We start from the raw sequence: 13,211 nt of genomic DNA on the forward strand, positions 1-13,211 counted from the left end.
TGGATTCTACAAGTTTTATTCAATCATTGTGGGAATAGATCACTTGTGAATGACAGTACCATACTATAGTCCAGGGACACTCCCCACTTCCCAATGTTGTTGGACTCCAGCCAGCATGGAAAATGATTAGGGATGATGGGATTTTCCAGTCCATCACCAACTAAAGGGCCACATGCTGTCTGCAGTACAGCAAACAAAAGTGCAAACCACCTTCAACAATATTTAACTATAGTTCCTCAAAACGTGATGTGCAGATTTCCCAAAATACCATCTCCCTGCCCTCTCCTAGCATTTCCCCACCTCTGCAGAGCAAGACAAAAGCTGAAGCATAAGATTAAGGTCAGGCTTCCTTGTTGACTTACAATGACAAAAGTCTCCATGGTTGCATTAAGCATGTTGCCGCAAATTAGCTGTTTGGAAGCTGGCATGTAAACGCAGTGAAACAATACGATGCATGCCAAGCACTACAAATGGTGCATGTGTGAAAATATCCTAAGAGAATTTACAACTTGTCCACTCCCCCCCATAGATGACAAAATACCCTTTTAAAGAAAATTAAAACCTTGTGTGTGTTTGTGTGCTCGCGCGTGTGCATATAACACAGGCATGGACACACACACACACATATGGCAAGTGGCAAACATTAAACTCTTTTTACCAAATGCTAGCTTTCTCCATGGAAGCCTTTCCAGTACTGTCAGCTTTGACTATATCTATACTTTATGGCGGTAACCAGTACCTACAAGAGCAGTCAAGTGGCATCACATATCTTGGCAAAACATTCTAAGGGTTGTGTTTTTAGTTGTTGTTTTTTTAAAAAAACTCTTTTCTTCCCCTTTGCCTTTCTCTGTTCTTCAGAAGGAGCAATATCCCTTGCTTTTCCCCCATAGTGAGGTTACATCTAGAAGGTGATTTCCATGTGTAAAGCAGACAATAGCTTATCAAACATTTCAGGCAGAGCTTTCATTTCACTTGACATGAAATACTTTTTTGTTTTCAGTGGAGATAATTTTGTATGCTAAGCTGTCAGTCAAGCTTGTAAGTGATAAAATGTTGACTGTGAATCCACCTTGGGTCTTCTGAAATACAGTCAATCACCAGTTCCCAGAGTCTTGCATCTTACACAGTTAAAGCCTAGTGATGTCCTTGGTCTGTTGCAAATCCCCAATACTCTCATAGTCATTCTCTTGTGGGAGGATTGATTGGCTGTTGTTCAGTACCAAAACATTTCTGTCTTCCTCACGGTTTATAGTCTGAATCGCTTCATAGTCTGGCTCTAATTCCCCATTTAGTCTGTCTGTTGACTGAGGCATGGCGGTAAGGTTTGGGGTATTTTCCAAGTCCTTCACACTGGCATAAAGACCACTGCAAATAGATGGTGACTTCTGAGGTACAATTTCAGGAATGCAGGTGTATGTAGACTCCAGCGCTCTGGTGGCCTGGCCCGGTTTATTTACAGAAGAGTACATTGCTGAAATCTAGAGGAGGGTGGGAAAGGGGGAGAATTAAATACATGAAAATAGCAAATCGATTGTTCATACTATGGCTTCATTATTCACTGAGAAATATGCTGTGACATATAGGCTGAATCAGTCATAAACATTTATGGCCCAATAAACCATGGTTTGTTGGATTAAGGATGAGTACCATGTTTGTGGGCTTCCTCCAAGTTTTGATATCATGGTTTGAAGTCAAGAGATTAAACCACAGTTTCCTGGTAAAGTGGTAGACTCTTTCATTGGAGGTTTGTAAACAGGGGGTGCATGGCCATCTGTCAGGGATGCTGTAGTTGTGATTCCTGCATTGCAGGGGTGGGGGATGGATTAGATGTCCCTTGGGGTCCTTTCCAACTTTCCAATTCTATGATTCTGTACCAGGCTGACGCTTCTTAAATTGCCAGAGGCGAGTCCCTCTTACAGACAATGCCTTGCTTCACTATAAAACACGGAAAATGCTACAGCTTTCAGATTTCCATATGTGCCCAACAAAAATAATCCTTTGCATTGGAGGGGGGCATCTTTTACTGCATAGATTTGCCCACCATTCTCAGACCTTCTTAATTATGCAGCACTTATGCAGAATTATTAAATTTCATGCAAAAAGAAACTCACCTCGTCTTCTGTAAGAGATGGGTCTTCTTCTCGAGATTTGTAGGACAGTGAACTAAGCCTCTGAAAGAGACAGGAAAATAAGCTTTATTAACAGATAGCAGTGATAGGCACCCTGCCTCTAGGAATTAGTACATAATAAATGGTCATTTTCATACTCATGCATTTCAACATTAGCTAAAACCCACACTGCAGTTTCAGAGATAAACAGCCTTAAGGTAAGTAGAGGTTTTAGATGCGGGAAAACGTTTGTTATGAGCTTGAGTGGCATAAGGAGGGGTGAAAGATCAGCAACATTATCAGTCCAGTTCTACTAGATTTTTTAAAAACTTTTACTGAAATATGACTATGTCAGCAGAAGTCCATGTATGTACACAATTAGAATGAAGCTGATTGGCCAATCAGAAGATTTTCCTTTGGATTTTTCAATGCATCATACCAATACAACACCTACATTCCATAACTGGATAATTAATAGTCTTTGTTTGTTTTAGAAAGATCAGTTGGTTTGGTTCAAAACAAAAAAATTTTTTTCCTTCTAGTAGCACCTTAAAGACCAACTAAGTTAGTTCTTGGTATGAGCTTTCGTGTGCATGCACACTTCTTCAGATACACAGTATCTGAAGTATCTGAAGAAGTGTATCTGAAGAAGTGTATCTGAAGAAGTGTGCATGCACACGAAAGCTCATACCAAGAACTAACTTAGTTGGTCTTTAAGGTGCTACTAGAAGGAAAAAATTTTTTTTGTTTTGACTATGGCAGACCAACACGGCTACCTATCTGTAATTGGTTTGGTTCAGTTACTGAGGCCTACAAGGCAACACATAAAATACTCTGAAGAAACAATTAGTTGTTTACTGCAACAACTAATTTATCTCACCATAATTTGCCACAATTTTCTTTAGGATTTCTACCTTGTGCAGCATAAAAATAAAACCAGCCGTTCAAAATAGGCCTAAAAAATATGTTGCCACTTAAAAGCTATTATAAATGTTCAGTTAAAACTTTGAGGATGGGTCAACATAATTTAAATTTCAGTACTGTATGTCAGGCAACATACAATACTCAAAACTGGCAAATTTGGAAAAACAACAACAACAACCAAGGGCATTTTTACATAAAGAGAGTGATTACCTACCACATCTTAGCCTCATGGGATATATATTCCAGGGATGGGGAAGAGCTGGTAGGTCAGAGCCCAAATTAATTCCCCCAACCCTGTGGGCAAACTTTGACTGATGGGTGTGAGCACTCATCTGGGAATCACCTGACAGCAGATGGTTGATAGCTGTCAAAGTTCAAAGAAAGTAACCTCATTTGAATGCACACCTTCACTGCCAGTCAGCTGACAGGCACCCAGAGAGTGCAGCTTCAAAAGTGCTGTGTAACTGCCATTCAGAGGTTACAGGAAGCCCCACTGAAGTCAGTTTCAAGGAAGTGGTTTTATGAACAACATCTGAAAGGAACACAGGCTGATAGGCATGAGAGAAGATTTGGAAGGTGGGAAAATAAAAAAAATCTATTTAATTTGAAATGATGTCATAAAATGCAGCTGGGCTTTTCTGGGTGGAAGTGGGGAAAAACCTTTGGTTTGTCTCAAAATCAGAATGAAGCCGAGACTTCCGGAGGCGGCGCGACCGGTAATGGCTGCCTTCTCCGAGTAAGGAGAAGGGAGCTCCGCTGTAAACGGGTCGTCCGCTACGGCGAAGCGGAGACCCATTCAGGAAAACCACAGGTGGCAGAAGCCTGTGGTCTCGGGACCCGGCGGGCGCCAGAAGCAGCCCCCAAAACGTTGAAGGGACCCCGTAAGGGGCTCCGGATCGCGGAGGGGGTAGCGGCGCTGTGGGTCGTTGCGCAAACAGCGAAGTGAAGCCGCATTGCTGTTGCCGGTCAGCGCTGTCCTTTCTTCCTGCAACTTTTCTGAACTTTGGAAACTACAACCCGTGAGTAAATTTGGACATTGAAAACTTTCTGAAACTTTTGTCAACTTTCTGAAACTTTTTGAGAACTTTATGAAACTTTTAAAACTTTTTTAAAAAAGTTGAAATCTGGCTGAAAACGGAGTGAGGATAAGCAGGAAGCCCATCTCCCGCTATACTGAACTTTAAGCAAAGAGCAGGAGGAGTGGAGACAAAAAGTTATGCGTTAACTAAATGCTGGCACCCTGTTAAAGCAGTTTTCTGAGTGAAAGACTTTGAGCTATTGACTTTTGCTGGTTATATTCGGGGTGCACTGATATCCTTCTTCTGTGGCACCAGTGGATTATAAAATAAATAAGAATCTCTGGTGCTGGAGCTGCCTGGATGAGCACCAGTTTGCAACTTTGGATACATTGAATTCAGATTTTGAAACATTCTGAGTTGGAACTGGATACTTTGAAACTGTTGCAGTCAAGGCACTGTAAGAAACACTGTTTTGCTTTAAGTTTTACTCTGCTAAAAATAATACATTGTGGAGGCGATAGACATGGATTTAAATTTATAAGTTTAACTTGGATTTGATCTTTTCCCTGAAGACGTATTAAGCTCCCTCTAGAGGATTTTGGACTTACAGCAGTGACTTTGTTTTACTTTCCCTTTCCCGGCCTCTGTTTGACTATTGCATCTGGGACTCTGCTTTCTCATGGGAACAACTTGGATTGACCTTGGATTACAGATAACTTTGGAATGAGTGGCGCAAGGAGAAGAGGAAGGACTAAACAAACAACTCTAACTTTATCTGCAGCCTCACAGCGTAGATCTTCTGTGCCGGCCTTGCCTTCCACTTTGCCTCCAGACATAGAGGCGGCCTCCCTAATACAGGCAGGGGAGGGTGAGACAGAGGAGCTGCACCTGGGAGATATGGCTTCAGGGACAAGTAGCTCTGTCTTGGAGAAAATTTTGGAGAAACTGGAGACTCTGGACAAGAAGGCTGATTTGCATACAGCTAAAATTGAACAGAACACAGAAAGTTTGAATAAGCTGACTGGACAAGTTGCACAGAATGCCCAGTCTATTGGAGAATTAAAGGAGGCTGTAGGTGAAAATCGTAAACTGGCTGAAGATACTAGTCAAAGATTGGAAGAACTTGAGAAAGAAGTAAGACCACTCAGCAAACAAGTTGGAGAACATCAGATTTACTTTTTGATGACAGAACTGCGAAACAGGGAGACCAACTTGAGGATACGGTCAATACCAGAGGTGGAAGAAGATAATTTTATTGAATTTCTAACTAAGGAATTTGCCAAGTTTTGGAAGTTAGAGGAAAAAGACTTTAAAATTGTATCTGCTTTTAGGCTTGGTAGAGTTAGAAGGACAGAGAAGCCCAGAGATTGTTTGATAACACTGAGATCAAAGGAGGAAAGGGACAAGATTTTGGGCCTGCACTACGAAAAGTCACTAGACATTTTGGGCAAGAGAATTGAAATCTACAAGGACATTCCTAAGCAGTTGCTGGACCTTAGATCTAACTACACGGAATTGGCAAGACTGTTGAGAAGCAACGCAATTATCTTCAGGTGGGAGTTTCCACAAGGATTATCCTTTACCTACAGAGGGAGAAAGATCAAAATCAAAACAGTGGAAGATAGAGACAAGTTTTTGGGAGCACACGGAGAAGACCTCCACAAAGGACTTGGATTGCCAGCGCCAGAACTTCCAGGGGAGCCCGCCCCCTCGGATCCTCAAGGACCGGAGAACAAGGTACCACCCCAGAAAGAATAACCAGATCTATCCAGGATGTCTCTGCAGCTTTTGAGTTGGAACATAAATGGCTGTAACAGTCCCGAAAAAAGGTCTAAAATTTTTCATATTCTAAAAAAGGAACAATTGGACATTATATGCTTACAAGAAACACATGTGATTAGGCTCCATAGAAAGGTGTTAATAAATAAAAGGCTTGGTCAAGAATTTATATCATCGGATACAGTTAAAAAGAGAGGTGTAGTGATCTATGCAAAAGAGAGCCTTTCACCAAAATTTCTCTTTAAAGATGAAAGTGGAAGAATCCTCGCAATAGAAGTACAATATCAAGGAGAAAAAATTTTGATATTAGGAATTTATGCTCCAAATGAAGGAAAATCGGATTTTTATAAGAAGTTGCACGAGATCATGCTGGATTATCTGGATTACAACAACGTCATCATGATGGGGGACATGAACGGGGTCGTATCAACAAATATGGATAAGTCACAGAACCAGAACATTACTAAAGAGGGAAGACTACCTAAGACCTTTTTTGAAATGACTGACAATATGGACTGGGTTGACATCTGGAGAGTTAGAAACCCCCTGGGAAGAGAAGGAACATTCTTTTCTGAAGCTCAACTGACTTGGACACGAATCGACCAAATATGGATAACTAGAAGTCTGGCACCTAAGGTGAGGAAGGTGGAAATCTGCCCCAAAACATGCTCCGACCATAACGCCTTGAGAATGGATATGACATTGATCCCAATCGGCTCCTTTAGATGGAAGATGAATGATGGCCTGTTTAGAGATCAAAGAATTGTAAAGAAGGCCCAAAAAACCTTAAAGGACTATTTTGAGATTAATTTGAACACTACGGTGGAAAAAAGAACTATCTGGGATGCAAGTAAAGCTGTGATGAGAGGGTTCTTGATTCAACAGAATTCCTTAAAGAAAAGACTGCAAAATGAAAAGAAAGATAAAATTCTGGAAAGTATCAAAGAGTTGGAGAAGAAGTTAAGATCTAACCCGAAGTCCCAACCGATTCTGAGAGAAATTAAACTTTATCAGGCGCAATATTCCAAGCTGATAAATCAGGAAATAGAATGGAAGATTAAAACAATGAAACAAAAAACTTTTGAATCGGCAAATAAATGTGGGAAACTGCTAGCTTGGCAGTTGAAAAGGAGACAAAGATTAAATACAGTAACAAACTTAGAGGTTGAAGGAAGGAACATTCAGAACCCGGGAGAGATTAGAAAGTGCTTCCAGAGGTATTTTAAAAAGTTATATACTCAAGGGCCACAAGATGAAATAGAGATTACACAATTTTTGGAGAGAAATGGATTAGCAAAGCTGTCAGAAGAAAATAGAACAATTTTAAATGGCAAAATAACACGACAAGAGATTGAACAGGCCATCCTGAGTCTGAAACAGGGCAAATCACCAGGGCCAGATGGACTGACCTCTAACTACTACAAGACATTGAAGGATTATTTGATACAACCTTTGTTGGAGGTCAGTAATGAAATAATGGAGGGGAAGAAGGCGCCTGAATCGTGGAAAGAAGCATTTATCACATTGATTCCAAAGTCAGAAACTGAAAAGACACAACTCAAGAATTACCGTCCCATCTCCCTTTTAAATGTGGATTACAAAATATTTGCAGATGTTTTGGCACGAAGATTTAAGAAAGTTTTAAGTGAGATAATCCATAAAGACCAGGCAGGCTTTCTCCCGGGCAGACATATGTTTACTAACACAAGGAACATCATAGACATTTTGGAACTTTTACAAACAAACATAAACACTAAAGCAGTTTTAATTTTTATAGACGCGGAGAAAGCCTTTGACAACATTTCTTGGAAATTTATGAAGGGGAATTTAAAAGAAATGGGAGTGGGACGGGGGTTTGAGAACGGGATTGAGGCAATATATTCAGAACAAAAGGCTAAACTGATAGTTAACAATGTGGTTACAGAAGAGTTTAAAATTGAAAAAGGTACACGACAAGGCTGCCCGATTTCCCCATTACTGTTTATTTCGGTTCTGGAAGTGCTCCTGAATATGATTAGGGGGGACCGGTTGGTGGAAGGGATTCAGGTCGGAGCGAAACAATATAAGCTTAAAGCGTTTGCAGATGACCTAGTTCTGACATTACAGGAGCCGGAGTCTAGTTTGAAAAGAGTACTACAACTGATTCAAAACTTTGGTCGAGTGGCAGGATTTAAGTTAAATAAGCAAAAAACTAAAGTTTTGGGGAAAAACGTGACAGATACTGAGTTGGAACAGCTTCAGAAAGAGACAGAACTAAATGTGGTTAAAAAAGTTAAATACCTAGGGGTAAACATAACAGCAAAAAATCTGAGTTTATTTAAAGATAATTATGAAAAATGTTGGTCAGAGATTAAGAGAGACTTGGATAGTTGGTCAAGACTAAAACTTTCTTTGTTAGGCCGAATAGCTGCCATCAAGATGAATGTATTGCCAAAAATGTTATTTTTGTTTCAGACATTGCAGATTGTAGACAAGACAGAGTGCTTCCGGAAGTGGCAGAAAGATATTTCTAAATTTGTCTGGCAGGGCAAAAAGCCCAGAATCAAATTTAAAATATTAACAGATGCGAAAGAAAGAGGGGGCTTTGCCCTGCCAGATTTAAAGTTGTATTATGAAGCTGCAGCTTTCTGCTGGTTAAAAGATTGGTTACTTCTTGAAGATACGGATGTCTTGGATTTGGAAGGTTTTAATAATGCGTTTGGATGGCATGCATATTTATGGTATGATAAAGCTAAGATAAATAAGGCCTTCAAGAACCATATTGTCAGAAAATCAGTCTTTAATGTCTGGACAAAATATAAAGACTTACTGGAGAATAAAACTCCGAGGTGGCTGTCACCCCTGGAGGCTAAGGCTCGGAAAAGAGCCAATATGGAGGCCAACTGGCCAAAATATTGGGAGATAATAGAAAAGGATGGTGACAACTGGAAATTGCAGAGTTTAGAAAAGATGAGAGACAAAGTGCGAGACTGGTTACACTATGCTCAGATTAAAGAAGTGTTTAAAAATGACAAAAAGCTAGGATTCCAAGTGGAAAAGTCAAAGTTAGAAACTGAACTGTTAGAACCTAAGACTAAGGTACTTTCAAGAATGTATAACTTGCTGCTGAAATGGAACACACATGACGAAATGGTAAAATCAACAATGATAAAATGGGCGCAGGATATTGGGTATAATATTATGTTTGAAGATTGGGAAAGGTTGTGGACCTCTGGGCTGAACTTCACTGCATGTAATGCGTTGAAGGAAAATGTGATGAAAATGATGTATAGATGGTACATGACCCCTGTTAAACTGGCTAAAATATACCATTCGTCTGATAGCAAATGTTGGAAATGTAAGGAAAATGAAGGAACATTTTTTCACCTCTGGTGGACCTGCCCTAGAGTGAAGGCCTTTTGGGAGAAGATATATAATGAATTAAAAAAGGTGTTTAAATACACCTTCACTAAGAAATCAGAGGCCTTTCTCCTGGGTATTGTCGGCCAGAGTGTGTTAAAAGAGGACAGAACATTCTTTTTGTACGCAACAACAGCAGCAAGAATATTAATTGCCAAGAATTGGAAAACTCAGGAGCTACCCACTGTGGAAGAGTGGCAGATGCAACTGATTGACTATATGCAATTAGCCGAGATGACCGGCAGAATTCGAGACCAGGGAGAAGAAAGGATGGAAGAAGACTGGAGGAAATTTAAGATTTATTTACAAAAATATTGTAATTTGGCTGAGTGCTGAATTGGATGCCAGTGCAGACAATTGTCTACCATTAAATTAGATTTAAGGTTGAATTATATGTCAAACCAAATTAAGATTATTAATTAAGATGAATTAAATGATAATTTGTTTGAAATTAATGTAATAATGATGTAAGTGTATGCGGGAGGTGTGGGGGAGTCCCATGTAACAATTGAGAGATGTTAAATGGACAATGATAAGTGCTTATCTAATATATGCTTTATTTGAAAACTTTAATAAATATATTATAAAAAAAAAAAAAACAAAATCAGAATGAAGCCAGGGCTTTCTTGGATCAGGGATTTGGAGGCCAGGATTGTTGTTGTTTTTATTCTACTTTTTGTGTAGAATAATGCATTGGATATAGCAGACGCTGATGAAAAACAACCATTTACATTTCTGCAAACACATTTACAAATGGTTGTTTTCATACTAGCAAAATAACCACAAAATGCATACAGTCACCCACATTACAGCACTATTTCACTCTTGTGTACATGTATGAACATCCATGCATGTGCACAAACACAATATTGAATCAAAAGTTACAGTAAATGCCAGAAGTTTATTGAATGTTCCTGTTTGCTGGGAACTGATTAGAAGGTCAGCAGGAAACACCTGAAAACTCCTATGACTCCTATGACTAATGAACATATTTCACCCTTATTTCCATTATTTATTAATATAGGGCAGCATGTCCTATGACAAACACATAGACATCAGGAGCAGGTCTCAATACAGTGGCATGCTCTTCTGCAAATGATTAAGCAACGTAAGGTATACCTTGTCAGGTTCACTAGGGCCTTCTGCCACCTCTTCCTCTTCCTTGGCTCCTTTCTCCTGCTCATTCTCATTCTCATCAAGGAGTTTCGCAGGCACTGGAGGCGGAGCTTCATCTTCCAGGTCTGGAGTGTTGCTAAGAGGACTCTCCGAATTAACACTCTGGCGGCTTTTTTTATTCCTGTCCACGGAGGCATACTCAGCTGATTCGACTTTGCGCTCGGCAACATGATCGAGGTTCCCGTTAACCATCACAGCAGCTTTGGGCTTGCTGTCGCAGCTTTTCTCTGTGCTAGCTGTTGCTGCCAGCTCCTTTATCTCCTTCACAGTCTCATACAAACAGTCCTCAACTATATTTTCTTGGGAGGAGCTGTCTTTCAGCACTTCGTAGGGGCCCTCCATACCTACACCCTGATCATTTTCTGTATTTCTTGTAGACAGAATAGTTTCTATGGCATTGTTGGGAGGAATTCTGGGTAGCTCCCTGCTTTGATGACATTTTAAGGATCTTCCCTGACTGTCCTGTTGATCCAGGAGGTCAGTAGCAGAGGTTTGCACTTCTTCATAAGGCTGGATGCAAGCATTTGTGCTATCTTCTGAGAGAACTAAGGAGGGGGGAATATACATAATATGAGCAACATGAGCCTTTAATGTAAGTGCAGAATATAACATCCATTGTAGAAACCAGAAGGGTCACACCTGAAAAAAGAATATCCTGTTCCAGGAAAAAAAAATATCCACCAAGGTCCTCAGATACACTGGATTATGTCTGCTAACCAGCAGTGACTGGTGCTCACTGGGGCTGCTAGGGTGGAAGGGAAGGAGACTAAAAGGACCTGGAATCAACTGATCCTAGCTGTTGTTGTTTGTTAGATTTATATACTGCCTTTCATGTAAAGATCTCAGGGCAGTTCACAAGATAAAAATACAAGATAAAAGCACAAATAAATAGTTACAACAGAAAGAACAAAACAATACCCCCCACAAACACATTTAAAAGGCTGTAGAATATTAATTAGCCCAAGGGCTGGTTGAAGAGGAACATTTTCGCCTGGCTCCAAAAAGTGTATAATGAAGGCACTAGACGAAACTCCCCGGGGAGAGCATTCTACAAACAGGGAGCCACTGCAGAAAAGGCCCGTTATGATGTTGCCACCCTCTAAACCTCTCGTAGAGGAGGCACACGAAGAAGGGCCTCAGATGGTGATAGTAGGGTCTGGGTTGGTTCATTTGGGGAGAGGTGGTCCTTGAGGTACTGCGGTCCTGAGCCATTTAAGGCTTTATAGGACAAAACCAGCACTTTGAATTGGGCCCGGAAACTAATTGGCAGCCAGTGCAAGTCAGGCCAGGATTGGTATAATATACTCAAACTGTCTTGTGCAAGCTGGCTGCCAAATTCTGCACCAGCTGCCCTCCATCTTCCTCCCTGCTGAGGAGTTGGCGGGCTAGTGCCCCATTTGCCCTAATGGGCCTGCCTCCACGGGTGCTTAACCTGTGATATCATTAAGTCTAGTATTTAAGTCAAGCAAAGATGAAAGCAACAACCATATAGGATCCTCTCTTACTCCTACCTACAACAAAGTAAGCCCCTTTAATAGGGATTATGCACAGAAAGTTTGATCTCTTTGAAGCATGTATTAGATAATGTCTTGATTAACTAAAGGTGGTGATTTTCTCGTCAAAAAGAACCCTCAGGAAAGAGAGGAGGCGAGGCTGAAGAAACACCCATTCCTAGACATCTTAATCGTCTTTAGACTTTGCAATTTAGATACAGCATCACTTGGCAAGAAATGTGCATAAAATTGTCAGAAGACAATGGTTTATTACCTAAATAAGGGAACCTTTTGTGTTCAGATATTATAGAATTCAAAGTTATTGTGACTTCTATGCAACTACCATCACCTAGTTGGCCATGCTACTGCAATTAACAAGTGTACCACTTGTACGTTTGGGAATTGTAGCTCTGTGAGGGGAATAGGGATCTCCTAACAACTTTCAGCACGCTTAACAAACTACAGTTCCCGAGATTATTTGAGGGAAGCCATGATTGTTTAAAGTGGTATGATACTACTTTAAATGTATAGTGCAAATGTAACCTCAAATCAGGGGTGACTTTGTTTTCTCAAGGTAATTTTATTCTCTTAGGCATATATTTAATGTTTTAATTGCTACTTCTGTTTTTATTTGCTGTTTGGCCTGAACTTTGTTGTTAATGTATTATTATTATTTTAGTTGCCTTGTATTATTTTGTGAACTGCATTGGCGGGAAGCACGTGTGTTTGAGAGCTGAGGAACCAGCCCTTGAAATGAATACAAATCAATGTGAAGAAATAATCACACAATCACATCACTTGTTGAGTCACATGTTGAAAGTAGCAATGAGGCTCCCTGGCTCCCTACCCCAATATCCTGAGAATATGCACCAAGAATAGTTATCTAAGCTGGGGATACCCACAAATGTAGGCTTCCAAACTCTTGATTGTACAGCTCCCATGGAAGCCTACGTACACATCCATTTCAGCTTGTAGACATAAGGGGTCGAGTGCTGTGTGAGCTCAGTGGTGGGGCAAGTTGCTCAGCTCCACTGCCCCTTTCAATTTGTGGAGCTCATTCATGTGATTAATTACTGGTGCAGAGGGAGAATATCCTTCTACGAGAGATCTTCAATGGCATGGAAGTGTTGAGTTTCCAGCAATGGTTGTGGAACCTGAGAAGACACCAAGTAACTAAAAAGAGTTACCAGTGTGCAGTTCTCTTTCTCAAAAAGCAAACTCTTGGCAGGCCTTGTGCATGCCACTGATTTCACTGTCTGACACCTGTTCCTCCTTTCTTTCAAGCTATCATGTATCTTTTAAATTTAACAGTT

At 40.5% G+C, this 13,211-nt stretch overlaps 1 protein-coding gene across 8 annotated transcripts in view; it reads right to left on the reverse strand.

Annotated features, from left to right (window-relative positions):
- The window catches only part of PAG1 (phosphoprotein membrane anchor with glycosphingolipid microdomains 1), a 96,598-nt gene continuing 83,387 nt past the window's right edge, over positions 1 to 13,211 (reverse strand). For all 8 annotated transcript variants that reach the window (XM_083623380.1, XM_083623381.1, XM_083623377.1 and 5 more), the window contains 3 exons: positions 10,349 to 10,950; positions 2,112 to 2,171; positions 1 to 1,478 (listed from right to left, as the gene is read on the reverse strand). In XM_083623380.1, the coding sequence (XP_083479506.1) occupies positions 1,128 to 1,478; positions 2,112 to 2,171; positions 10,349 to 10,950 (1,013 nt within the window). In that variant the 3' untranslated portion in view covers positions 1 to 1,127. The remainder of the gene's footprint in view (positions 1,479 to 2,111; positions 2,172 to 10,348; positions 10,951 to 13,211) is intronic.

The sequence above is a fragment of the Podarcis filfolensis genome (assembly GCF_964270895.1).
Source record: "Podarcis filfolensis genome assembly, chromosome: 7".
Lineage (NCBI taxonomy): Eukaryota > Metazoa > Chordata > Lepidosauria > Squamata > Lacertidae > Podarcis > Podarcis filfolensis.